The following is a 12,461-nucleotide window of genomic DNA, read 5'->3' as shown; positions in this document are numbered from 1 at the left end:
TAACAGAATTGATAAATTTTTAGCGACTAAAAATAGTATCTGTCCTTGGTTCAAAGTAACACAATTCCCTTCATTAATTAATTGACCACTATTTCTCCCTCTTTATGCTAATTATTATTTTTAGTCCTTTGGTCATATTTTTTAAATTTTTCTCAGACAGTGTAAAAGGAGCAACTTTGGGGTCCATGGGGACTTTTCTGGGGAACATTTGGGGCAGTTTTGGGTCTGGGGAGGGAATTTAGAGAGAACCTGGGGGTCTGGAGGACACTTGGGGGAGCCGGGTGGGCACTTGAAGGGGCACTTAGGGATTCTGTGGGACAATTCGGGATCCAGGGGAGCACTTGGGGGTCCAGGGGGGCACTTGGAGGTCAGGGAGGGGAATCTGGGGGCCCTTTGGGGTCCGGGCGGGCACTTGGGGGGCTGTAACAGGGAATCTATGGGGCGCGGGGGATGATGGGAGTTGTAGGCACCGGTATAATACGGTTTAATGGGGCCGCGGAGCATCACGGGAGTTGTAGGCGCAGCTCCAATGGGTTCCGGTGAGGCGCGGGGCATGACGGGAGATGAAGTCCCGGCTGGAATAGCGCTCTATGGGCGCCGCGGAGCATGATGGGAGCTGTAGTTCCGGAAGTGGCTCGGAAGGCGCGTTTGGCCGTGCGGGGAAGCGCTTGGAGAAAACTTTTGCATCCGAGCCTTGGCTGCAGGTCCTGGGGGCGAATGTATACGGCTCGGGAGCACTTGGGGGGAGCCTGGGGAGCTGTAACCGGGATCTTTAGGGCGCGGGTACGGCAGGAGGTTTGGGCGCGGAACTGTGTTGTGGGATGATGGGAGATGAATTCCCAGCAGTGGCTGGAAGGGGAATCTGTGGGGTCGGGAGCATTCAGGGATCCAGGGACACTTTGGGGGGCCTCGAACGGGCGCTGAGGGGGCACTCGGGGATCCTGGAGGGTTTGGGGGATACTTATGGGACATATGGGGGGCGATCCCGGGGTTCTGGGGAGCGCAGGGCATATTCCCAGTTCCTCACAACCTGGTCTCAATTGCCCCCTGGAGGCTCCTGCTCACTGCCAGTATCATCCCAGTATGATCCCAGTATGATGTCAGTACACAGCCAGTGCAATCTCAGCCATTGCCAGGATGATCCCAGTACAAACCAGTCCCTGCCAGTGCTGCCACTCCTGGGATCCCCCAGCCCTCTCTGTGTTCCCCCCTCCCACATCTCCCCAGAGCAGCCCCAAGGGCTGGCAGTCCCCAGCCAGGGTCCCCAGCCAGCCCCAGGTTGGATCTGCAGCCCCCAATTTTCCCAGTTTCCCTCTCCTTTTCCCCGGGCCGGGTTCCCCCCGTCCTCAGCGGGTGGGAGCAGCGGAGAGCCCCGCGCTGCCCATCCCGACCTGTCCCGGCTCCATCCCCGCTCCTGCCGTGGGCTGTGAGGGGTTCGGGAACGGGGCACCGAGGGTGTCACTGCTCCTGGGGGAGGAGGAGGAGGGATGGAAGAGGAGGGATGAAGAAGGAGAGAGAGAAGGGATGGAAGTAGAAGAAGGTGAAGTTAGGGAGGATGAAGAGGAGGAAGAAGAGGGACAAATGAAGATCAGGGGAGGTAGAAGGGACCACGAGGTCAAGCACTCCCTGAATACACAGCCCTCCACCTGTGGGATCATCACCCCCCCCATCCCAGCAATGACCAGGGTGGGGGAGCTCGGCCCAGATATCCTGGGGGATCCCTGGGTTGGGTTTTATGGGGGGGATGTTTGGAGAATGAAGAACTCCAAAGCTGAGCAGAAAATGCCCCTTGGGGGGCATTGGGGGGTCCTGGTGGTGGCTGCTGTCAGAGGCAGCCTGGAGGAGCAGAGCCGTGTTTTCCTCAGGACCCCAAAGTGGGGAGCCCAGAGAGGGGAAGCGCCACAATTCATGGGATCCTGAACAGCCTGGAATGGAGCAGGGGGGACTCCTTGGACGTTCTGCACCCCAAAGCAGAGAATCACGGGACAAGGGACCATAGGAATCCAAAAAGCCTCATCATCCCTAAATGAGGAGATGGAAACAGGGGGAACTTTTTGGATTTCTGGCACTCCCAGCAACCTGGGGTGGGCAGGGACTGAGCAGACAAAGCAACCCCACTGCAAGCACGACCCCCAGCAGCTGGGACAGAGAGGAACCCCTGAACCGCAAAGGGGAGAGAACAGAGTTGGGGAACTCCCGGGAGGCATTTTCAGGGCTGAATTTTGGTGTTTGGGAGGTTTTTATGGGCCCCAGATACCCGGTAACTTCTAGAGATGAACTTGGTCAGGAGGAACACCCTAACCCAATGTGCTCGTGCATTATATTTTTCCCCAAACCAGGATTTTTCATTCCCAAACCTTGGCCAGATGGAGAAGGAGGCTGCGAGGAAGAGGAAGATCTCCCAGGACACCCAGGCAGGTGAGGATGAAGTCACTGCCCCTTTCCCCCTCTCTCCTGCTCCATCTCCCAGCCCAGCCTGGCCCCCGGCTGCAGGACAACCCCGCTGCCGACGCCGTCCTGCCGGGGATGCACTGGGGGGATCTCCTTCCCCTTCCCTCTGGCACGGAGGAAAATCCCATCCTCTCCTTGTCCTTCCTCCCCCAGACAAGGAGCTGAGGATGGAGACCAGGGAGGAAAAATCCCCACAGCAGAACCTCATGGAAGAGGCTGATTTGAGCAGCTCCACAGTGCAGGAATGCAAAGGGGAGGAAAATCCCCAGAGATCCTGCAGGAGGAGGGGCTCCAAACCCATCCCAGGGTGCTCTGAGGAGGAAAGACCCACCCTGTGGCGGGAAGTCGGCCAGAGATCCAGCCAGGGCTCTGAGCTAGTGGTCCATGAGCAGCTTCAGGACGGGGAGAAGCCCTACAAGTGCTTGGAGTGTAAGAAGTGCTTCAGCCGGAGCACCAAACTGCTCCGCCACCGGATGATCCACACTGGGGAATGGGCCTATCAGTGTGGGGAATGTAGGAAGGGCTTCAGCTGCAGCTCCCACCTCATCATCCACCAGCGCATCCACACTGGGGAGAGGCCCTACGAGTGTCCTGAGTGTGGGAAGAGGTTTCAGACCAGCTCCACTCTCCTCAGGCACCAGTGGATTCACACGGATGAGAGGCCCTTCCGCTGCCCCGACTGTGGGGAGGGCTTCAAGCACAACTCCACCCTCATTGCCCACCGGCGCATCCACACTGGGGAGAGGCCCTATGAGTGTGGGGAATGTGGGAAGAGCTTTATCCACAGCAAGAGCCTGATCTTCCATCAGAGGACCCACACTGGGGAGAGACCCTATGAGTGTGGGGAGTGTGGGATGACTTTCAGATGGAGGTCCCAACTGACCATCCACCAGATGATCCACACTGGGGAGAGGCCCTACGAGTGTCCTGAGTGTGGGAAGAGGTTTCAGACCAGCTCAGATCTCCTCAAGCACCAGCGGATTCACACGGATGAGAGGCCCTTCCGCTGCCCTGACTGCGGGAAGGGCTTCAAGGACAACTCCACCCTCATCAAACACCGGCGCATCCACACTGGGGAGAGGCCCTATGAGTGTCCCCAGTGTGGGAAGAGCTTCAGCCAGAGATCTACCTTGACCCAACACCAACAGAGGCACCGGTAAGGGAAGCCCTGCGAGTGCCCCAAGAGCAGGAAGAGCTTTGTGCACTGCTCCAGCTCCATCCCCCATCAGAGGACCCACGTTGGGCAGGACCTGATGATCCACGTTCCCAGTGATCTGCGTTGGGAACACACTGGGCTGGAGGCCATTTTATTTTGGTTTCAATTATCTTTTGATTCATCTTTATCTATTTAGAACAGAGAAATAGTGGTAAAAATCAATAAATTCATCAAAGGTATCTAAAACCTCACATTTTACTAGTGCTTCAAAGGAATCTGGGAGATACTTGGGAGTATTTGGGGGTTGTGGGGTTATTTGGTGTAGTTGTCTCCATTTCTTGGCACTCAAAGAGACAAGAGGGTTCGATCTTTCACCTCAAAACCACTCCGTGTCACTGAATCCAACTCAGTACCTCTCCAAAATTATTCAATTCCACAGCCCCTCAGGGTGTGTTGCCTTAAGTTTTAGCTTTCATATTTTTCATATTCTACACTGCCTACGTTTGTAGTTTTGAACTTCCTATTAAGTGTTAGTGAGCTCTCTTCACAGAGTAGGTAGACAAAGCAAATCCTTTTCTAGCTTGATACCAAGGACAGTTGTTAGAAGTTTCAGCCCAAAAGCATAAACAAGGGTGGACTGAAGAGAGAAAAGAAGGATGAGACTTCATCATCTGAAGCTGTCATTGGACAATGAACATCTGCAATATGCAGATGTACCTGAACTTCTAAAAATGTGAGACCTTGTGATCAGTTGTCCATTTTTGTGACCATTTTTGGTCCATCTTGGGTGTAGCCCTGGCCAGGCTCTTGTACTGCCCAAGTTGTATCCTTTAAGGCCTTTTAATAAACTTTATTCTTAACTCTGTCCAGCTCCTGTTCTAGGTCAGCCTTCTGAAGGCATCAGGTGGAATGGGGTTGGAAGGGGATTGGGTGAAGTGGGATGCAAATCAGGAGGGGTGAGATGGGCATTGGGTGGGGCAGGATGGGTGGGATGGAGTTTGGGAAGTGTGAAATGGGGGAAATAGGGATTGGGAAGGGGGTCTTGATGTCCAGCAGGAATGGGATGGGTTGAGGTTGGGATTGAGGAGGTGAAGTGGGGTCTGCAATGAGACAGCCAAAGTTTGGGGATGATGAAGGGAGGGGGAGCCCATTACTGAGTGAGTTTTTGTGTGAGGTGCCCCTGCCCAGGGAGGCAAAGATTTAGTTTCAAATGAACATTGTTAAAGTGAGAGGTGTGGGCGAGAGGGAATTCCATCCCTCTGCCTCAGAGGTTGGGCCCTGCAAGCCCAGGAAGGAACTCCACCCTGGACCCCTCGTGGGGAGGCAGCCCAGGGATTTCTGATTGGGTTTGGGCCCCTGGGGTTTCTCCCTTGCTGTGTTCCCAGTGGTCCCTGACCTTGAACTCCACTCTGGTTCTCAAACCCCATCTCCCTGCCTCTGTTTGGGGCTGTCTCTGGATCTGAGTTTGTTCCTGAGCTGAATAAATGTTTTCCTGAGCAGAATCCCATCTCGTTGGTGTCCCATGCTGGTTCCTGGTAACTGTGGTATCCCTGGACATGATCCTGCGGCCCCGGAACGCAAGACCCCACAAAATTGAGACCCCCCCGAGACCTCAAAAAATCCCAAAATTCCCTAAAATTTGCCCAAATCCCCCCAAATTCCCTTAATTTTTCTAAAATGGCCCTTCTGTCTCCCTCCAGGACCAGGTGCCTTCGCTGGATCTCGAGGACACCCCCAGGAATTTGGAGGGGGTCTCTCCTCCCCTGCCACCCTCAAAAACCCACAGCTTTTGGGAAAAAAAATTTCCCCAAATCCCTTGGATTCAAGGGGGAGTTCCCCATTTTTGACATGTTTTTTGGGGGTTCCTTCCCAAATTTTTCAGGTTTTTTGCCTCTTTGCTATTTATTTAATGGTTTTAGCATTTTTCAAAATGAGCTTTTTTGTGGTGGTTCCCACAATATTTTTAGCTGTCCCTTAATTTTTTTCTGGGGGTTCGACCCCTCCCGCAATTTTACCTTTGTCCCCCTCCCCCCAGATTGGGGTGAGGGTGTCTTTTTTCTTTTTTTTCTGTTCTTTTTCTTTTTTACCTTTTTCCCTTTTTTTTTTTTTTTCTTTTTTCCTCTTTTTTATTTATGTGCACTTAATTTGGGGGGGCTGAGGGGCAGGAATTTTGAGGAGCTGTTGCCTGGGGGGTGCTGGAAAAGTTGGGAAGACCCCCTCTCTCCAAAAGAATGTGAAAAATCCTGAGAATTCTGGGATTCCCCCCCCTACATCCCTGCCAAAGGTGTGAAAAATGTGAAATTAAAAAATATACATTGTCAGCTTTTTTTGTTTATTCTTGGGGAGGGAGTTGTGATTTTGGGGGGGTTTTGAAGAGGGGTTGCTATTTTTTTGGGAGGTTCTCCCAGTTTTTGGGGGGAATTTGGGGGTTTGGAGGGAAATTTGGGGTTTTGGGGGGAAACTTCGGGGGTCCTGGGAGGAATTTTGGGGTTTTAGGGCAGGAATTTTAGGATTTTTTGGTAACATTTGGGTGCCTGGGGGAGAAATTTGGGGTTTGGGGGAGAACTCTGGGTTTTTTAGGGGGAGGATTTGGGGTTTTGGGGAAAAAAACCTGGGTTTGGGGGGGAATTTGGAGTCCAGAGGGGAATTTTGGGGAGAAGGGATTTGGTTGCTTAGAAGCACCCCCTGTATTTTTGGGGTGGAATTTGGGAGTCTTGGGGGGGGAATTTTGGCAATTTGGGGTATAATTTGAGGGTCTTGGGTGGGGATTTGGGATTTTGGGAGGATTTGGTGGTTTTGAGGGAAAATTTGTGGAATGGGGAGAATTTTGGGGGTTTTGAGAAATTTAGGGGTTTTGGAGAAAAATTTGGGCTTTTAGGGGGAAAAATTAGGGGTTTTGTGAGGAGATTTTGAGTATTGGGAGGATTTGGGACTTTTGGGGGGTTATGGGGGTTTTGGGAAGAATTTTGGTATTTTGGGGGAGAAATTGGGTGGTTTTGGGGGGAAATTCTGGGGTCTCAGGGGAGTTCTGATTTTGGGAAGGGGATTTGGGGAGGATTTTTTGGGTTTTGGGGCAATTTCCATTGATGGGGAGGGGCATTTTGGGGAGGCATCCTGAATTTGGGAAGGGGTCTCAGGGGGGATTCCCGATTTTAGGGCGGGGTTTGAGGTGAATTTGGGGGAATATTCCAGCGATGGGGAGGCATCTTGGGGGTGGGATTTGAGGAGAGGTCTCATCAGAGCCCTATCCTGAGCTGGAAGTGGGGGGATGTTGGGAGTGGAATCTGGGGAGGATCTGGGGGGAGATTTTCCATCCATGGGGAAGGGTCCCGATCCTGGGGCAGTTCCTGAATTTGGGGAGCAGTCTGGAATTTGGGGGGGTCTCATTGGGGCAGCAGGAGGGGCTGGAAGCGGGGCACGATGTTGGCGAAGCCGCTCTCCAGGGGGGCCGTGGGCAGCTCCTCGGGGGGTGCCGGGGGTCGCGGCCGCAGGCGCTGCAGCAGCGAGGTCAGGAACAGGAACAGCTCTGCCCGCGCCAGCGCCTCCCCCAGGCACAGCCACTGCCCTGTGGGGAGGGGGCGTCAGCACCGCCCCACCCCAAAGGGTCGGGGGTCCCAAAAGAGTCTGGGGATCTCTAAAGGGTCTGGGGTCCCAAAAGGGCTGGGGGTCTCTAGAGGGACTGGGGGTCCCAAAAGGGGCTGGGGGTCGCAAAAGGGGCTGGGGGTTTCAGGGGTTGGGGATCCCAAAAGGGCCTGGGGGATTCTAAAGGGTCTGGGGACTTTGGGGGCTACGGGATCCCAAAAGGGTCTGGGGTCCCAAAAGGGTCTGGGCTACCCCAAAAAGGGTCTGGGGGGTCCCTAAATGGTCTGGGAGCTTTGGGATTGGGGTCCAAAAATGGTCTGGGGATTTCAGGGCTGGGGGTCCCAAATGGGTCTGGGGTCCCCACCCCGAGGAATTTTGGGATTCCAAAAGAATGTAGGGCCCCACCACAAAGGAATCTGGGGATTTTGGGGATTCCAGAAGGATTTAGGACCCCACCCCAAGGATTTATGGGATTTTTGGGGTGCCCACTGGCCAAGAAGGGCACAAAGGCCTCATTGCGCTGGAACTGACCCTGCTCGTCCAGGAAGTTCCCAGGGTCAAATTTTGGGGGTTTTTGAAGGATTTGGGGTTGTATAGGACCGAGCTCAGGAGGGGGTAAATGTCTGTGTCCTGTGGGGTCAGGTGTGGGGCCAGAAGGGTCATTTGGGGTCAGGTGTGGGGTCAGAGGGGTCCTTTAGAGTAATTTGGGGTTATTTGTGGTAATTTGGGGTCATTTGAGTCATTTGGGCTTACTAGGGTGTAAGAGACAGTCTGAAGTTACCCTGATCTGCCTCACAAACATTGCAAGAACAGAGACCAAGACCCTGAAGACCCCAAGGGAATTTGTGCAGGGGTTCTGGCCTGGTTGAGGTGGAAGCTTGCCAGGTGATGGTTTGCAGGTGTGCTTGTTGTGCTCTCAAGGTACACTGCCTTCATTCCTGCTGCTGAGCAGGGACTTGTAAGGAGCGGCCTGTTCTGTACCTTACACCTGCTTCCCAGAGCAAGGGGTCTCATCACAATAGCCGAGGAATTTCCCCACCTCTTGGCCAGCTGCCCCTTGCTTTGAAACAGACTGTAAAAATGACTTTTCCAAGTTACTTTCTTCGAGAGAGATCTCCCCATGGAAGAAGACACCGGTGACCCCGTCTCGTCCGTTGGTAACTATAACCCCCTCTTTTCTCTCTTGACATTGGCTCTTTACCCCTCTCTCCCTCTCTCTCTCTCTCTCTCTCTCTCTCTCTCTCTCCCTCTCTTCTATCACATAACCCCTGTTGCTGGCACTAAAATAAAGGTGCATTAGTGCTGTTGTGATTTAAACTGAAATCCCCTGGTGTCCTTTTTGCACTCTGAGATCAAACGAACCTCTCACGACTCCCACTTGTGTTAGGGGATTGTGACACTCGGGAGTGGGGTGACCCAAGGTGTGGCTTAGAGCAAATGCTCCACGGCACAAGGATATTGGTAGGCACATGGTGGAGACAAGGATGAGGAGGAGATCTCCAGTATGGGTTCCAAAGGCTTTTACTCGGCAAAAATATATACTCTGCTCAGTTTTGGGAGCTTGTCTTACAGCAGCTAGAGAAACTTGCTTTAAGCAAAAAGGTGAGGAAAGAACTAGAATGGACTCCTTTCAAAACCCAGTTGAAATTTTGCAAAAACAATTAGATGAAGAAAGGAATAGGATCCATCTCTTGCCAGTGGCCCAAAGAGAGGAATGGGTTAAAAATTCAAAGAATGCTTATTCACCAAAGAAACAGTGGAGAGGGAAAGCCTTCTCATTAATCAAATTTACCCTCAGAAAGAACTAACTGATGAAAAATTGTGGGGAGCACTGCTGTCCTAGCTTGAAACCTTTAATTCAAACAGAATATAATCATATCAATGATGAAGATCTTGATTTGCATACAACCACTAAAGAAATCCCGTTCACTGCTGCTGAATTGGCTGAGCTGAAAAAGGAGTACGGGCGTCTCCCTCACGAGTCAGAGACAGAGCACATACTGCATCTCTCACCGGAGGAGATCAGATTTGACTGACAGAACAAGAAGCCAGTGGGTACTGGGGACATGGGGTCTTCTCAACAGCAGGAGACAGATGTAACCCGTGGTCCCTAACTCAGCACGCAGCTCATTGGGCAGCAGGGCTTCATCCATTGGAAAGGGGAGACCCTGTAGCTACAGTTGGTACTCCTGACCAACTACTGGAAGACATGCACAAAGCTGCCTGCTTGCAAATGATACATGACAGAAAATTAACTACTGGCTATGAATCACCAATGCAATTGCCTGTGAAATGATGACCCCTTTAATTCGAGCCCTTCCAGAATCACATAAACCTACAGCAATTCTCCTTCAAAAAACCATAGCAGCTAGAACTCCTGTTGTTGGCACTAAAATAAAAGTGCACTATTGCTGTGATTTAAGCTGAAATCCCTTTGTGTCCTTTTGCACTGGGAGATCAAACAAATCTCTCATGACTCCTGCCTGTGTTAGCAGATCATGACAGAGCCCTCAGCAATCCAGGCAGCAACACAAGCAGCAGGACACAGATGGCACTTCCTGGCTGGCACAGGGCTTGTGGCTTCAGCAGAACCACCAAAGGCCAAGGGGCTTCTGGCCATTTTCCCTGCACCACTGCACGCCTGGGCAGCTTGCAGAGCACAAGCCCCCTTTTCCCCCTCTTCCCCTATGCCCCACACACCCTGGGCAGCAAAAGAAAGCTCCTGGGAGTCTGACTATTATAACATACCCTATATTATTTACATACTAAAGCAAAACAAAAAAGAAAAGAACAATCTTTGAAGGAAACAAAGTCCCTGCTGGCTGCTCATGTGGCCCCAGCAGACACAGCCTCCCAGATCAGCTCTCTGCAGAGCTCCAGCAGCGCAGCCAGCTGAGGCCCGACAGACGAGGCCGTGACCTCCATGCCCTGCGGAGCTGATCTCGCAGCCTCTGGAAGGTGGAGATAGGAGCGTGGTCTCCTGCCCTGAGAAGGCACAATGTCTGAAGTGCCAGGCTTCCAACCTCCAGGCTGCTGTCACATGCTGTGTCTTCAAGGGCTGGAAGAGAGACGAACAGAGCCACGGTCAGATCCCAGACCTGCGGGGGCCCACGGAGAGCCCCCTGCCAGGGCCATCCCAGCCGGCTCTTGCCATGGCCAGCAGGGAGCAGGGACCGAGGGGATCAGCCCGAAGCTGCGGCCACGAATGCCCCACGTGCCCCTGAAATCTCGGTGTGCTCTGCCCACACCGCCCCTCATCCACACAGGGAGCAGAGCCCTCCACAGCCAGGCCAGGGCTTGCAGCTCCCCCCGACAGCCCCGCTGACAGCCCGCTGCCCTCACTCACCCTCACAAATGAGCAGCATCTCTTTCTTCTTCTCCCTCAGGTGCTGCCCGGCCATCCCTGGGAACACAGAGCCTGTCAGGGCCCCGGCGGCACAGCTCCCTGCCAGCGGCGCTGCCAGCCCTGTGGCCACACGCCCTCCCGCCCCGGCAGGGCTCAGCCCGGGCCCTTGCCGCATCCTGACTCAGCCCAAGGGCACGGCTGCCAGAGGCCGGCAGCAGCCCCGAGGGCAGCCGGGGCTCCAGGGCGCCGGGCCCGGGTGCCGCTGCCGGGGCAGCAGCCGGGGCCGGGGCCGAGCTGCGGCGGGGCGGGGAGGGAGCCCGGGTTCGTGGCTCACCGATGAACCTGATGGCCGCCTCTCGCAGGGGCTCCTGTGGGCTCTGCAGGTACGGCAGGGCCCGGCGCAGCTGCTCGGCCGCTCGCTTCCTGTCCTGTGCCAGCTGCAGAGAGCGGCAGGAGGGAAATGTTGGTGCGGGCTCTGCCCCTCGGCCGGGCACTGCCTGCGGCCAGCCCCGGCCTCCCGTGCCCGCCCAGCCCTGAAGCCCGGCCAGCAGCCGCTGGCGCCGGGCTCTGGAGGGGGCAGAGGGCCGGCTGCTGCCCGGGGAGCCGGGGTGTCACCCCTCCCCGCATCCCCACTCGGGGCCAGAGGAGCCTGGAGAAGAAGCCATGTGGCCCAGGGAAGGGAGCGGCGTGTGGGGTGCAGGCTGGTGCCCCTGGGTGCAGCACCGGGCAGGGGCGCAGCTGCCAGCCCCACACACTGGGCACCGGGGACAGGGAGCTTCTCCAGGCTGAGGCTGGGCCGTCCAGGCCGTCCTTACCAGGCCTTCGCTGAACTTCCAGAGTTTCTTATCCAGCTGCAGCATCTGTTCAATATCTCTCCTCTTCAGGAATCTGGCTGAAGAATGCAGCGTTTCCTGGGACACCTGGAGAGCAGCAGAGACTGGAGATGGCCCCACAAGCCCAGGCACAGGACCCGCATTCGTGTGCCAAGGCCTGGAGGTGCCAGGGCAGGAGGCAGCCGAGCCCTCTCCCAGGGTGCCACCGGCAGCCCAGGTGTCCTCACCTCTGCCACATGCTGGTTCTGCTCATGGCAGTGGAAGAAGAGTGGGAGCAGGCTCTGGCGCACGTGTGACTTCAGGGCCTTTCTTCCCTCTTCCATTAATAAATCTATCATCTTTTTAAATACAAACATGGAGCACAGCTGCACCTGGCTATCATCCTGTATGAAAGGAAGGAAAAAAGACTTCAGCACTGGGTGCTTCGGGCCCCCTTTGGTCTGGCCTGTGAATACACAGGGCACAAAGTGTCTGGGCAGCACCCAGTGGCCATGGCTGAGGGCACAGAACCTTACATTGTCAAACAGTGGCAGGAGCACCTCAGCCAGCTGCCGGGCTATGGGGATGGCTATCGGGGCACTATTATACAGGAATAAATATTTGAGAAGAACCATGGTCATCCTGACCACGTCACTATCATTTTCCTGCAGGAGCTCCAGCAGGTTTTCAGTCAGGCTCCACATTTTCTTGGCCTGTGGGGAAGAGAAGTCTGTGAAACCCCACCCTGCTGCTGCAGGGCCCATAGACCAAAGGCTGGTCCTAAAGCACTTGGGCAGCTGAGCCAGGAGGCAGGAGAGCTGGGAGCAGCTGCCTCAGTGTCTGAAGCTCAGCTAAGCCCAGGGACTGCGTTCCCCATCCCTACACTGCCCACATGGCTTCAGCCACTGCCCCCTTCTCACCATCAGGGGATTCTTGCCAAGCACTAGGAGGCCTCTGAGTGCCAAGCGTTGCCTCTCCCTGCACTCGCTCTGCAGATGGTTTGACAGGATGTCCAGGATGCTGTCAGTGCATTCAGTCAAGTCCAGGCACTCCAGGACCTGAAAGGCACAGGGCAGTGACAGGGGAGCTGGCTGGCAGGAGGCCAGAACCACAC

General features: G+C 54.8%; 1 protein-coding gene across 1 annotated transcript; it reads left to right on the top strand.

Annotated features, from left to right (window-relative positions):
- The first annotated feature begins 640 nt into the window (after positions 1 to 640).
- On the top strand, positions 641 to 11,664 carry LOC131586320 (zinc finger protein 397-like). The gene is made up of 4 exons (XM_058853148.1): positions 641 to 704; positions 2,340 to 2,418; positions 2,605 to 2,982; positions 11,627 to 11,664. The coding sequence occupies exons 2-4, from the start codon at positions 2,367 to 2,369 to the stop codon at positions 11,662 to 11,664; spliced, it is 468 nt and encodes a 155-aa protein (XP_058709131.1). The 5' UTR covers positions 641 to 704; positions 2,340 to 2,366.
- Positions 11,665 to 12,461: the final 797 nt, after the last annotated feature.

The sequence above is a fragment of the Poecile atricapillus genome, chromosome 19 (genome assembly GCF_030490865.1).
Source record: "Poecile atricapillus isolate bPoeAtr1 chromosome 19, bPoeAtr1.hap1, whole genome shotgun sequence".
In the NCBI taxonomy this organism is placed as follows: Eukaryota; Metazoa; Chordata; class Aves; order Passeriformes; family Paridae; genus Poecile; species Poecile atricapillus.
The sequence above is the reverse complement of the archived record's forward strand: the minus strand, read 5'-3'. Positions and strand labels throughout refer to the sequence as shown.

What these genes read in the sequence shown, in the direction of transcription:
- LOC131586320 (XM_058853148.1), top strand. Translation starts at nt 2,367, where the DNA reads ATGGAGAAGGAGGCTGCGAGGAAGAGGAAGATCTCCCAGGACACCCAG. An exon ending in CTCCCAGGACACCCAGGCAG is followed by an intron (nt 2,419 to 2,604) that starts GTGAGGATGAAG and finishes TTCCTCCCCCAG; the next exon opens with ACAAGGAGCTGAGGATGGAG. An exon ending in ATGTAGGAAGGGCTTCAGCT is followed by an intron (nt 2,983 to 11,626) that starts GCAGCTCCCACC and finishes TGCTCATGGCAG; the next exon opens with TGGAAGAAGAGTGGGAGCAG.